General features: G+C 35.3%; 1 protein-coding gene across 1 annotated transcript in view; it reads right to left on the bottom strand.

Annotated features, from left to right (window-relative positions):
- The window catches only part of PTPRD (protein tyrosine phosphatase receptor type D), a 225,125-nt gene that overhangs the window by 49,406 nt on the left and 160,886 nt on the right, over window positions 1–14,833 (bottom strand). Inside the window, exon 23 of the mRNA XM_062513752.1 lies at window positions 10,346–10,469. Coding sequence (XP_062369736.1) covers window positions 10,346–10,469 — 124 coding nt within the window. The remainder of the gene's footprint in view (window positions 1–10,345; window positions 10,470–14,833) is intronic.

The following is a 14,833-nucleotide window of genomic DNA, read 5'->3' as shown; positions in this document are numbered from 1 at the left end:
AAAATATTTCAGCGATAGAAAGACCTTATAACTTCAGGGTTGCAACAGAGGCAGAAAATGGCACTCCTCAGGCAAGATGGATGAATGGACACAAGAAGACTGTCTGGCTGATGTGACCTGACTGAAAGTCTCTTCCAGGAGAAAAACAAAAAACAAAACAAAACAAAAAACCAAAAAAACCAAACAGACTCGTAAACCTGCATAGTCTGTAGCTGAAAAACATGATTTCCATCCATGAAAGGTAGAAAGTGGAGTTCTAAAACATGACTCTTGTAGACCTGAAGCTGTTTTACCTGCCAGTTCTTATTGTGGATATTGGAATTAATGATACAGAAAATACAACTCCTAGGCACAATGCTGTATTTTCTTCCTTCATCAAGATAATAAAACATTTTTTTTTTCCACAAAACAGATGAGAAAGAAGAACGATGCCAACAGGAGAAATCTACACCAACTGGGTATTATTACCAAAGGAACTCAGAAAGCTGGTAAGAAATGTTTTCCGCATAAATTAGAATTATATTATGATGCTTGGTATCATACTTTGAAGCACATGTTATAAATAAAAGCCTGAGGAAAAAATGAAAAACAACACTTTGTAAAGTAGTTAAATGATCTTCTGGGAAAGCTGTCCTCTGGAACTGATAATGCACAAACTCAGTGTGAAAATTAAGCATGAGAACTATTGCAAGCTGTTCCCTAAAGAATGATTTCTACAAATTTTAGCAACCAATACTAGTACCTAATGTAAAAAAATTCAGCATGCCTAAAATTGTAAATACTATTTCTACTTGCTAATTAGTATTAAATTTATTGATAAATCATATTAATATATAAAACTTCTACATTCAATAAATTCTAATTCTTTAAATTAGAATGAAGAAAAGCTTCCAGATTATTCCTTCCTTGGTCTAAGATTCAGGTAAGAAAGAATTAAGATTAACAATTACTGATAATTGTAAGGAGAGTTCTTCAAATTATATGAAAAGTGGAAATTTTCACTCTATTTCTCTACTTCATTTAGTAAAATGGACACAAACAATTTTGCACGTCCTTTAGCTAGAAAAATAATTTTACAAGGCAAGTCAGCTTCACTGCACAAAATGAGGATATACTGCAGACCTGGACATGAAAATCCATTTACCACAGGCCCTGAGCAACTATTCAAGAATTAACTGATGAAGTTGTGGAAAAAAAAGCAAGCAAACAAGCAAATAAAAACATGTTCCAACACTTGCACTGAGATTTTCATCAAGGATTTATCTCTAGAAGAATACAATACTCAATACAGTCTGCTGAGATCAGGAGAACAACTTGATTCAGAATGCTCAGCTCTATTGTCTCTCCACACAGTGTCCATTAGGTATGTCCTCTGTTCTCCATCCAGTCTCACAGTCCCTGTAAGTATCATACCATTTCTCACAGAGTCTCTTTTCATCACTGTTTTCATGCATGACCTCCGTTTCACATCCTGCTCCAAAATCCTTAAAGCCCTCTAGGGAAGGTGCCTTATCATAAGAGGACTAATGTATTTGTTAAAAATAACAAATACAAAACCTAAATATCTGTAAATATCTACAATGGCAAAGCATAAAAATTCACCAAAGACAAGTTAATCTAAATATTAAAATGTCCCTTTCTGAAATTACTTTTCTGGACATAACCTCATTCCAAGCTGAGAAAACAGAACAATTTTCTGTCAAGTCTAATAGTGCAAAAACAAACAAATGACAACCAGTCCGACTGCAGTACAATGAAATCCTGCAAACTTTTGTTAGCTGCCATAGCTTGAAGGCAACATACCCACAAGCACAGCAGCAATTGCCATCATTACTTAAATTTGGATTTAATAGCTAAGCAAGGCCAGTTGTTCTGCAAAAGTATGGGTCAAAAAACAGACAAAGCAGCCAAATTCTGTAATATGGATATGAACTTTACCTACATCTTTTGGCATCAGTGGGACTTACTGTACCTTTAGGATGGTGCACCTGAAGTGTAAATTTAGGGTAACCTATGCAGTATAACCTGACTTTTACAAGTTTCATGAAAGCAGAGACACAATTTCTGCAGAAGAAGTCAGATGAAGATGAAGCTTCTGAACCATGATTCTACCACAACTATTTTCTAGCAGCATTTTCAACTATGGTGATGAATGACCAGAGTCTGCAATCTCTTTATTTAGCCAGACAGGACTTAAGCACAATAGGAGAAGAATCAGATGAGTAGTTCAGTATAAAAGACAATCCATTTTCAAATATCTCAAGAGAACAAAGAAGCTTAGTTTTTACTTCAGTAAGAGAGAATGAGCAATGAAATAAAATTGGCCAATGCCACAATTAAAGTACAGAAGATTAAAAACCCCATGAACTGCACTGCTCGCAATTTATGCTGAGAACTCGTGAGCTGAGATGACAGTACAGCTTACTGCAACACAGACTTAGATCCCCAAGGCTCCTAATGTAGACCTTAGGAATTATTCACTTGATTTCCTGAAGAGAGTTATAATCTTAAATAACTTTAATTAGACTTCACATTTTAGTCACAAACTGAAATCAAACAATGAAATTATTTCAAGTCTTTATGAAGGCTCAGCACTGAACAGCCTTTCTATTTTAAATGAATTAAACTATAAAGCTGTAGGAGCAGTGAGGGAGATTTGCACCACTTAATTAGTGGTTTGTCTCAGTCTCGTCTCTTCGCTCAGAGCCAGAATTAACAAAAACATGACAGAAAAGGATTTTCTCATGTTTGGGCTTGGTTGTTTATTAAATCTTATCAGAAAGTACAGAGTGTTCAGCAGCACTTCCAGCTACCTGCTAGAAGTGAGGAAAATGGCAAAAGATACAGTACAGTTGCTACAAGGTCTTTCAAAGCCAAATAATCCAATAGAGAATGAACACCTATACTAATTATACTTTTGACCCAATAACTAGATTCCAATGACCCTTAGTGTGACACTGACTGACCAACCAGAAACTACTACCTAAAATCCATGAAGAAAAAGAAAGAAGATGAACAGAGACAACACTAAAATCCTCCATGTTGTCCCATACCTATTATTATATTACAAAAACCTCAAATTTAAAACCCATCACCATGTGAAAACACACATTTTTAATTAACTACACACCCATGATTCTAACTTCATCACTCATATTTAGAAGCCGTCTCCAAGGCCTCAGGTCAAAAGCAGTGCTCTCAACGGTTCAGCGCCTGACAGCACAGAATGCTCAAAAATCCCAGGTTTCTGGGACCCAATATAAAGCTTAGTTTCTGTGCTGCTTCCCTAACACATGTGCTTTTAGTCATGTGCATAAATAGTGTGAAGTAATAGGATTAAATTCTGTCATGTTTGTAAAATACTTGGAAAAATACCATGATGAACTCAGAGTTGATGAAGTTGTACTACTGGTTTAAATAAATGTCAGGTGTTTTGAACAATGTCACAGCAAAAAATCACAGGCTGGTTGTGCAGGTATGAAAAAAACTGTGTGAAGAATCTAATTTACATAAGAGCCATGCGACAGGTTAACTAAAAAAAGATGCAGATCAGGTCCCTTGCTATCCTTTCTTTTTCATCTCTTTCTTTTTTGCTTTCTTTGCCATACCACCCCAGCTCTGCACCATCCACATGGAAGGAAAAATGTGCAATCTAAGGACTGGTGATATTCTGTGTTCTCTCTCCCTTTTCCTTTGTCTGATCAATGCACAGCTGTCACATTCCATCCCATAATCCATACTAAACTTCATCGCAGGAATGGGGAGATTGTGAAGGTGTGTTGTGGCTTGTTAGCCAGCATCTTCAAGGAGTTTATTTTAGGAGGTGAGAACCGCATAAGTGTACTGTACAAACTTAAGGGCTTGTTAGCCACCACTTTTATGGAAGCAGATTTTAAGAATGTAAAGGCTTGTCAGACAACACTTTTTGAGTCTAAACAGTTGTCTGATTACTGGAGTCAAGGCATGTCTATAATAAAAGCGTAAGAGCCTTGATTTGTGGTCTGGTGTCTGTTCAGCCTGGTGGGAGCTTACCACGACAATCTGCCCCCTGCACCCCCATGGGTTGTGACAGTAGCCCTGCCTGGCCATGCTGTGCCCAATGTCCCCAGGACATGCCTGGCCCTCCTGGCTGCCAGGGCAATGCTGATTCACATTCAACTTGCTCTCTCAGGTCGTTTTCTGCTCTCCAGCATCTCATTCCCCAACCTGTTTGTACTTCCAAGGCTGCCCCATCGCAGGTACAGAATCTGGCACTTTCTCTTGTTAAGCTTCATATGGCTGTTGATTGTCCAAGTCCCAGATTTGTCAAGGCCTCTCTGCAGGGCCTCCCTGCCTTCAAGGGATCCAACAGCTTCCTCATCCTATCATTTCCAAACATAGTTAGTGTCCCTTCCAGTCCTTCATCCAAGTAATTTATGAAGATATTGTAGAGCACCAGCCCTATGGTGGAGCCCTGTGGAACAGCAGTAGTGACAGGTCACCAGTCTGATGTCACTCCATTCACTGAAACCATTTGGACCTGACCTGTGAACCAGTTGCTCACTCATTACATGGTGCATTTATCCAGCTGAATGACCAAATGGAAAAGGTCCAAGCACAAATGTGTACCTTAAGAACTCACTGAAATATGGAGCAGCACAAAAACAATGAAGTTACTCCAGTAATAAATATTTGTAAAATGAAGGCTTTTTACAAAGACTGAAGAAAAGTCATTACGTATCATCCTAACAAAGTAAGGCAAGAAGGAAAATGAAATGTCAGGAAAAGAAAAGAAAACCTATAGATAGCTGGATTGTGAATAGACTGCTAGGAATACTAGGAGAGTCTGGCAAAGAGAGAAAGGATGAATGATATGGAGTCTCAGAAATGTTGAAGTATAGAGAATTTATGGAAAGAAGGCAATGACAAAAAGGGATAGGCAGAAGATATAGAATTAGGCACAACAAAGAAAGGGATTATTTAGAGGACAGAAGAGAAGTATTTGAAAAGAAAATTAAAAAGTAACATGTTGGAACCCCGAAAACGGAATTTTTAACTTTCTGTGCTGTCAAGCACTGACCCTCAAAAGAATACTACTTTTGACCTAAAGTCTTGGAGAAGGCTTCCAAAATTGAATAACAGAAATAAAATAACTAGTGTGTAGTTCAAATAGATGTGTGTAATATCACATGGTGAAGGGTTTGGAATTTTGAGTTTTAGAATATAGTAATAGGTATGAGACAAGATGGAGGTTTTACGACAGTGGTTTTTTTCTTTCTTCTTATCCTTCTTCTTCTTGGGTTTAGGTAGTACTTTTAGAATTAGAAAATGCTGCACTGCAGGTCACAGGTGTTTAGTCATTGGGTCAAAAGTAAAAATAATCTAGGTGTTAGCTTTTAATTGGACTGTTTAGCCTTAAAAGACCTTGTAGTGAACAAGATACATCGCCATTTCTTAATTTTTAGCTTGCTAGTTTGCTAGCTAGAAGTACTGTAGCCTTCACTGTACTAGACATAAACATTAATAAACAACTGAGTCTGAACACAAAATTCCATCTCTCATGCTTTTTAATCCCAACTCTGACTATAAAAGAAAAAAGAAGATAAAAATTAATAGTGACAAAAGCAAAATGTACATGTGGGGGTATGTATACACCCTCCTGCTAAGAACTAGGAGGGTATAAGATCTGCAGGCAAGATGAGAAACTCGGAAGACGTGCAGTTGAGAAGAGAAACTTGGAAGGTGACCAGCAGAAAAATGTGGGAAAAAGGTGGAGTTCTTTTAGGAAAAAGAAAGGAGGTATGAATTTTTTTTGTTTTGGTCTAAAAACTTTCCAGTATTAAGAAGTCCAGAATGGAAATAAACAGATTGTTCTGTGCAGGTCCTCAGAGGTATAGGTAAGAGCATTGCATCAGGGCACTATCCACAATGGATATGTGCAATATGTGCAGATCGCAGTATGTTGCACAGTACTTCAAACCAGCTATTGAAAACTAACACAGTGTCATTGTACTGTGATTATCTAAGTGCTGTCTGAAGCTGAGTGATCTCTTTAACTCTTGAACACTGAGTAACACAGCAGTTAAAAGCCAAAGGAATCTTTTCTTGCATAAAAATACTAGTTTATACTCTAGATGATGCACTAAAAGAGATGACGACTGCCTTTACTAATATGAATTAAATGATATCTGGTTTGATATTTCCTGCAAAATCCAGTTTCAATGAATATGCTCAATAAACACATACCAAATCTTCATAAATCAGTCAAGAATAAAGCCACCAGATGTTTACTTGAAACTTTTCCCAGTGGCTACATATGCAATAAATTCTGAGCAGATTTCAAGGGTATAAAGAATGGCAGCATTTAAGTTATAACTATTACAGTATCAGTAGACTCATACACCTACAACTTGTCTCAGCATTGTTGTCGAGATAGCCACCATAGAAGTCTACTCTATGAAATCTGCTTCACAGGGGCTTTAACACCATGAAATCTACTTCACTGGTATTCCTGTATCCGTATTCTGTATGGATATTTCTCACCATCACCAAAATACTTTTGTCGTTTTTTAGGCACTCCAAGCTTGTAGAGTAAAGGGCCATACAACTACTCTAAGTGTATGTATTATTAACAGAAGGCAACCTAAATGAAATGCAAGACAGTGCAAATAGTTTGTACAGGTTACAACTCTTCAGTAGTTACAATGCTCCAGTTTCTAAATCTTACAGTGATGGTTTGCATACTTAAAGCCAAATTACTGGCAACTGGCCATCAGACAAACAAGAATATCAGCAGCTTCTTGACTTTTCTTTCTTGACCATTTGTATTAGTCAGAGCTTTCTAGCGTTAGCAGCATTTTAAAGTCACTACATTTTCCATCAAAAACAAAAATACTACCCTGCTGAACTAGAATAGGTAGTTTTTTGTTTTTTTTCTTTTGAAAACTGGCATTATGTGAATACATCTACAGATAGAAGACTTTTAGTCGTGGATATCTCCTAAAAGAATTGTCAAGACTTTTAAAAATGCAGAATGTTTATCCATTCCCTCCCCACCCCCTAAATTTTTATTTACTTCTTAGAGGTTGAAGATCATGTATCTACATGTTTTAACTCAATCTGTTTGTCTTTTCAGACAGTAAATTCTCCCTTAAATCAGTAAATTCAATCAGTAAATTCTCCCTTAAATCCATTTATATGCCTTTAGATAATAAACTCCATTACATCCTAATACTCTGTCATTATACTTTAAAATTCCAAGTGTCCATTCAGAAACAGCCAAAGACAGCACAATATGAACTGATTTCAAGACTTCAATAAAATTTCAAGAACATGGGAACAAAATTTTGCAAGGTAACACTTTCTTTTCAGGAGGAAAACCAAATTACCACATCCAACCTGAGTTTTCCCTCCAAAGGGGCATCTAATGCAATAAAATTTAAACAATGATAAGAAAAGTATTCCTGTGAAATGAGCAATTTTGTTGTGGAACTCCTTGCAGTATGCAGTTAGAGAGGTCAAGAACAGAGTGGGGATTCAAAACCAGGTTTGAATAGGAGTTATGTGTTTCAGGGCTAATGCAATTTTTAACAATCTGACATTAACAACAGTTGGAAAGAAGTAATTTCAAATCTCTTCTAAGTGCTTCTCAAGACTTTCTAGTAATCACTTTGAATAGGCCACAGAGTTCTGCTACTGCACAAAACTGGCCTTGTGTCTCATTCTGAAGTACCAATTACAACATTCCATATTTCTGCAACACTGTTAAGAGGCAAAATGTTCATCAGTGTGTGATTACAGTTTGGCAGATGCTTAGTCTTTTCTTCATATACATTTGCTCTTAAACAGCAAACAGCTGCCTAGGTATAAAATGGAGCTCTTCTCATTAGGAAGGTACAGTTACTATTCAAACCTCATTAATAATACTAGTTTTCTTGTGGCCAACAAAGAAATGCAGATGAGGCCTGTATGTAAACCAAATATTCTCCAAATAGTTGTAACAAAATGCAGTACAAATTTAGGTCTTGATTAAGTTGTGTAGTAACATAGGTAAAGGGGAATATATTTTTAAGTAATATTCCAAGTATTGATTTCCTTGGTAACATGGAAAGAAACACAGCTGTCAACTGAATAAAGTGCTGGCCAGATTGTGTATTGTCATATCTGAAATATCTACTTAAATCCTGAAATAGAAGTATTTTTAGTAAATGTTAAAACAAATATATTAAACTTATGAAGGTACACACACAAAATTTCATCTACCTAATCATGTAAAATCCCAGGAATAAAATTTTTAAAGAGGCTAATTATATACTAAATTATTTCTGTTTTCAAGACTAAATATAATTTTATAAAAAGGCATTTAATATTTGATTTATTAATTTATTTTTTTTTACATAATCTAAAGACTTGGAAAATACTTAAAATCATACAAATCACCATACAAATCACCATACAAATGGATCAATATCCCATTTGTGCTTTTACATCTGACACTAATATTACAAGAATGTATAATATTTTTCTCTGTTTAGATCAAAGACTATGAAAGTTGAGAAATTTTATCCTTGTCATGGTATTTCTCAAAAAAGGTAATCAAACATTGCAGTTTAACTGTATTTTGTCCCTGCTCCTTAAAATACTCAATCTTTTCCAGGTACAACATAACTTTTTCTCTGTATTTTTACTATCACTTATGTAAAAACATAGTCCAATCTACTGTGTAATTTCATACTTTCAATTACTTTGACTAACATTTTCTGCTTTTCCTCTTAAATTTCTTTTCATTCTCTGAATATGCTCATTTTTTTCCAAAGGAGTCATACTTCAGGGTGATTTACATAAAGTGGAAAATGGCAGTCCATTTGTCTAATATCTAAATGAACAAATACATTTGTTAGCATATAATTTCCCTCTCCTCTCCTCTCCTCTCCTCTCCTCTCCTCTCCTCTCCTCTCCTCTCCTCTCCTCTCCTCTCCTCTCCTCTCCTCTCCTCTCCTCTCCTCTCCTCTCCTCTCCTCTCCTCTCCTCTCCTCTCCTCTCCTCTCCTCTCCTCTCCTCTCCTCTCCTCTCCTCTCCTCTCCTCTCCTCTCCTCTCTTCTCCTCTCCTCCTTTGCACAACTCTTTTTCCAAACAAATCCCTGGAAAGAATTCAGTCTTCTTTCTGCCAGCTAGAGTTATCTCTGAGTCAAGCATTTTGTTCTGAAGAACTTAACATAGAGAAAGGCTGTCCAGTTGCTGTTTCTGACCTCTTCAGACCACGTACTTTGACCTCTTGTCTGGACCAGTGAAACAGAAAAGGATATGTTGATTGAGTTACATCACATATACTGCTAATTAGAATACCCTCTCTTCAGTGTTGAGACAGGTAGTTGTACCAGACAGAGGCAGGTTTCTATGCAGCTATATTCTTATAAAAGGTAATATGAAAAATTGTCAGTTATGTTGCAAAGAAAAATCTTGTCAGGACTGCTGTTTGACTGTCAAAAGTGGAATAAATACAAGCAATATGCAAATTTTTCAAAGTAATCATTAAAATTTGGTAATGTATTTGAGAAGCTCTTATCTGTGTATCAAAGCCTGTGCATGCAGATGCAATGAATGAGGAAAGACCTAAACTTCAGTCAGTGGGATTGCCTTTTTCTTCACAAAACAGCTTATTAATAAAAATAAAAAAATATTAAAGTGAATTAACACCTATAAATCCAGTATCTTTAGGTCTGGAGTAGCCAAAGATAACCAGCTGTTTGTAACCATAAATTAAAACACTTGCAGCTTAACTTGTAGCATGTTATGACTGCAATAATTATGACCTCGAATACAGATCCCTCTATCTTATGTATTGTCTGCAAGTCCTGTTGGAGCTAACTAAAGTCAAATTTTAAAATCTTATTTTAATTTAAATTGTGTCATTTAAATATATAATTTGCTTGATTATGGCCATCATTAATACCTGACTGTGAACAACATAGAATAAACTGAAAATCTGATTTTGCCAAGTAAAACTCAAGGAACTGGTATCTTGATAATTTCATTGATCAACAAATCCCTCAATTAAAGTATGTTTGTTTACTGCTACATTTGCTGTGTAGTGTTAGTAGAATTAAACAGCAATATTAATTTACTTAACATAACTCACTGGCATATACACAGGGACCTAATGCATTCAGCGTTAGACATGAATTTACATATTAGTGCAAGTTCATAATACATTACCAACAGTAAGCATCAGAAAAGAATTGTCATTACAGAAATTTACCGGAAATACTTGAATTAACACTTCTTTACATTAATATATGAAGATATTGATTAGTAAAATAATTCTAGATTTAGGATTTAATTAATTTAATTTTAAAGGTCTCCTTACCTTCTATTGCTGAGAGTAGAACACGAGAATGGTCGTATGCAATTACATTCGCATATCTGTTCTTTGGTTTGTTTACTTCCAGGTTAGAGTGTTCCCATGTGAACTGCTGACCAGGATCAATAGACTTCAAAAGACAAAGAGGAAAAAAAGGAAAATAAACTTTCAGCTAGGGACTTCATAATTATTTTGTTTATGATAATTACAAAATAAACTCCCATAGTTTGCTCAGGAAATAATCTCCTTTTGAAAGAAAATTACTACTTCAGGACACATTGTATCATATTAGATCATATTATATTAACCATTTTGTATTTATGCATCTTGAAATCTCCATTAAGAATTTAAACCATAAGCTTTTAAAATCTAGTGCTTTTTCTTCAGAGAAAGCAAGCTATCCATCTTTTTTTCTTTACACCCATTTGGCAAGTGTGGGGTTTTAGCTTATCAGAGAATGATTAAATATCATAAATCTCAAAAACACTGGGATGAAAGGGAATAAATATTTTTGCCTTTATTACTAAGTGCATGTGTTCAAAAATTTCACTGTCCTGTTTACTGAATAATTCCAAAGGCTCCTGAAGAAATTTTCCAGAAGCAAAATAATGTTCCTGTTCATTCATTTTGATGCCAGGCCAATCCTGATACTAGTGTTGCTCAGGAAACTAGCTGCTATTCATCCATAGACAACATAAAGAAACTTGCTCTTCATTTCCTTGAGTCATAAAAAAGTAAGCAATTCAGGCATATTTAAAATTTTAATTATATCTTATTCATAAACATAACTAATCTCATTCATAAACAAAACTATGTGTTTCCAGATTCGCTGTTTATTTTCTGTTTCCTTTATGTTCCAGGGTGGAATTACAGAAGCGTTCACCACACTCCTTCATGCTTCACCACTAGGGGAACTTCAGACTCTAGTTTTTTACCTCTATGGTTGAATTATATATGCAGCAAAGTAAATACAAATTAGATAACAGATGGTACCTGTTTATGCTGACTATGGTTGTGGCTGTATGAAAGGTCATCTCATACTGAGAAGTCATGAATAATCACCTATTGTTTTACTTTCCCTTCCCGTAACATTAGAGACCTTAAAATTGTTTCATCAATATGAATACATAACTATGGCTTAAGGTTTATGCCCTCTGTTTAATCTTGGCAAGAACTGGCAGCTCACTATGTCAGCTAGTGGTAAATTATAAAAAAAAAAAAAAAAAAAAAAGATGACACAGCTGCACAGCTAAGCCAGGGTAGGGCAGTTCACCATCACTAGGCTCATTCTCCATGAGTAGACCAGTAACACAGTGCAAGTCAGGAGATATGTACTCCCACTACACCATCAAGCCAACAGCTTTACTGACTCATCCCAGGGTATAACCTGTAATCTCTTAGAGTAGGTATTACCTGACAATGAGCATATATGAAGTTAATTACTGTGATTTTACTGGGACTTATCCCTAAGACTGATAATTTGGCCAGTCTGAAAATTCGTTCATTCTCATGCATCTGTACATATTATATACAATTTATTTATTTCTTATTTTGAGAATGACTTTGCTTTTTTATTGAGATTATTAATAAAAAAAAAAAAAAAGGCATTTTGCCTGGCTGCCCAAGAGAGAAGCATTTGTCTTTAGGAAAACAAATACTTCAGAAAAACAGGTGCTTTATCCTATTAACCAATACCCTAGACTTAATTAACTTTCATAACATAAAAGTTATAAAGTCCTGTGTAACTTAGCTATGGAGAGTAGAGGAGTGGGATGGCTCAGGTTCTTTACCTATAGCATGGCTCACTCTTTACCTACAGCAACTGAGATTGAGTTCTTGGTAGCTCCTCCCTAAAAAGACAATGAACTGGGCCTGTTTAGAGGAATGAGGAAGAAAATAAATGTTTGGGAGTATGATGAAGGCCATGAAAATTCTACTTGTGCTTTGGATATGATTAATTTGAATTGTATCACTATGTGTTTTGCTAACAGTTCAAAAGGCATTCTTAAATGCAGCTCTGAATGAACCTGTTTTTTTAACCTTCTACACAATTTTTCACACCAAACTATTTGGGTTCGCTATCTTAAAAATTTGCGTGACTATGATTAATATATCTTAAGATGTCAGTAATTTTAGGAGCTTATTAAGTTAGTATCTAAATTGACTAATGACTAAGAGATTTGCAAAACTGGTGCCAGATTTTTTTTTGAGCCCTGTTGTATTTTGTTTGCCTAAAAAGGGACAATCAGCTATCTATCAAACAGCATTTTGCCACATGCAAAGGCAGACATCACTTCTGTGCTCTGCTTAAGTACAAATATAGTGATCTGATCCAAGAGTAGGGCTTTATCCTTCTCAAAAAAAACCCTGCTTTTTTGACTGCAAAGCAAAATTCTTATCCATCAATAAAGAAAATGGTAAAATTTTACTCAGTAATTTCACAATAAATTTTTTATTCCTTTTTCTTACAATTTAGTTTCATTCCAGTAATGTTTTCCCACACTGAGAAAGAGGGCTGGTAGAATTTTGAAGCAGGTATGCACTGCGTAATTTAAAAATGTAAATATTTTATCTTTACTTCTAAGTTCTATTTATTTCATCAATGGTACAGAGAAAAAATCTGGAGCACACTTCCATTAGCACAGGGAGGAGTGGAATTATTTACATATATAACAAATTTAAGACATGTAATACACCTCTTTATCAGCAGGCCAGCAATTCGCTTACATCGTATGACTTGAAAAGTAATAAAATTTACATAATAACTTATTTCAGCAAAAATCGCCCCTCTTTTCTTTTTTGAGTTAATGGAGGTGAACAAAAAAACTTATGCAGGACATTTACAGGTCAAGCTTTCAGAATTTTGGAAAATAATTTTTTTTGATTTATCTCAGAATCCTAGTAATAGTTTAGAACATAAACATAGTACAGAAGATGCTTACTATGTATCAGTGCCTTAACTCTAATTAAGTTTTAAAATAAAATTGGTAATTTGACCAGGAATAATGCACATCTATAATACCTGTGACTACCCAGACAGTAATTTTTGAGAGACATATGTGGAAACATGCTATCTAAACCACAGTCCACTGCCCTAGAATGAAGCACACTACTCTGCATTGTTCTAGACACGTAACTGAAGCAGACCATCTGTCTTACCTTTTAGGTTTTTACCTATGCTGCCAAAATATTCTGGAAACTACTTACAATGTAAGATGTCACATACACTTTCTCGTCACATTAGATAAGAAAACTAGAAAATAACTGAATTTACTGGCTGCCTAACGTGCTATATTTGAGTCTGGACTTTCAGGACTCCAGTTTTAAAGCATAAAAGACAAAACAAGATGTAGGGAAAAAAAAGATAAAAAATGCTTCCAAACAGTAAGTTTAAACTGAAGTTTTGTATATACAAAGATGATTTTGCATATACATCAAAAATGATGGTCTGAGATTCTTATCCATTATGAGAAACAGCTTCGGCTCTATATTATACCTATTTTTCATGTGAATTTACAGAATGAAAACTAAATTTGAAGCTTAGCTTCAGCTGTTCAATACTCAGTATTATTCTTCCACTTTTCACTCCTTAATGTTTAAGCATTCTAAAGCTACTGTTTGATAGCAAGAAAAAACTCAAACATACATACTGTATGATGTATGACCAGATGGTATAGTTCAGTGATTAATATTTCGGTCTACATCCAGACATAGTTAACATAAATTATCAGAAACAGGCAGATGGATTGAACTTTAATCTTTCCTATTTTCCTCACCAATCTGAACCACTTTGTGGCCTTACCATCCTCCCATAAAGCACCATTTTATCAAAAGAAAGTTAATCTGTATTTCCTCAGACTTAATAGCCACACTGGAACAAAGAGGTGGGTGATATTGGCAGACACATTTCAGAAGTGTGAAAGACCAATAACTCATGAATAACAAGTCTGTACTAACAGTTTTAATGAGTGCTTTAATGGTTTAATGGATGGCACTTTAATAGGATTTCTAGTATTTACATTCTGAAAGCTTGCCTTCAATAAAGCTGTCATTAATAAAGAATTGAATTTCTTCACAGCATAACTGTGTAGTATGAGTGCTTTATGCAAAAGAAATAAAAAAATATTTGTAATACTATTATTTCCCTCCCATGTTTTGACAAATCTTTCAGCTAGTGTGTTCTAAATGGCTGGCTGCTTAAACAAGTGTAACCTGTTAGCAGGAAAAGACTTGAGCAGTATTTGCTGTCACCATTCATAAAATAGTTAATTGACTAATAATCATGGCAACCAAAATGTTTTGGTGATAACCAAACCAGAAGAATTTCAAACAATCCCCCTCCAGTAAACTATGTACCTGCTCACTGTGCAGTTTTTCTTTACACCACTTAAAGAAGAGGAAAATGTTCCCTGATGTGAGTCTCCCAGGACTAGATCCTGGTTCAGCACTAAGGAAGGTATGACCAAATGTCACCCCTTCTGGTGTGAGCTGACA

Source organism: Cinclus cinclus, chromosome Z (genome assembly GCF_963662255.1).
Source record: "Cinclus cinclus chromosome Z, bCinCin1.1, whole genome shotgun sequence".
NCBI classification, from domain to species: domain Eukaryota; kingdom Metazoa; phylum Chordata; class Aves; order Passeriformes; family Cinclidae; genus Cinclus; species Cinclus cinclus.
Note: the sequence above shows the minus strand (reverse complement) of the source record. Positions and strands in the feature narration are given on the sequence as shown.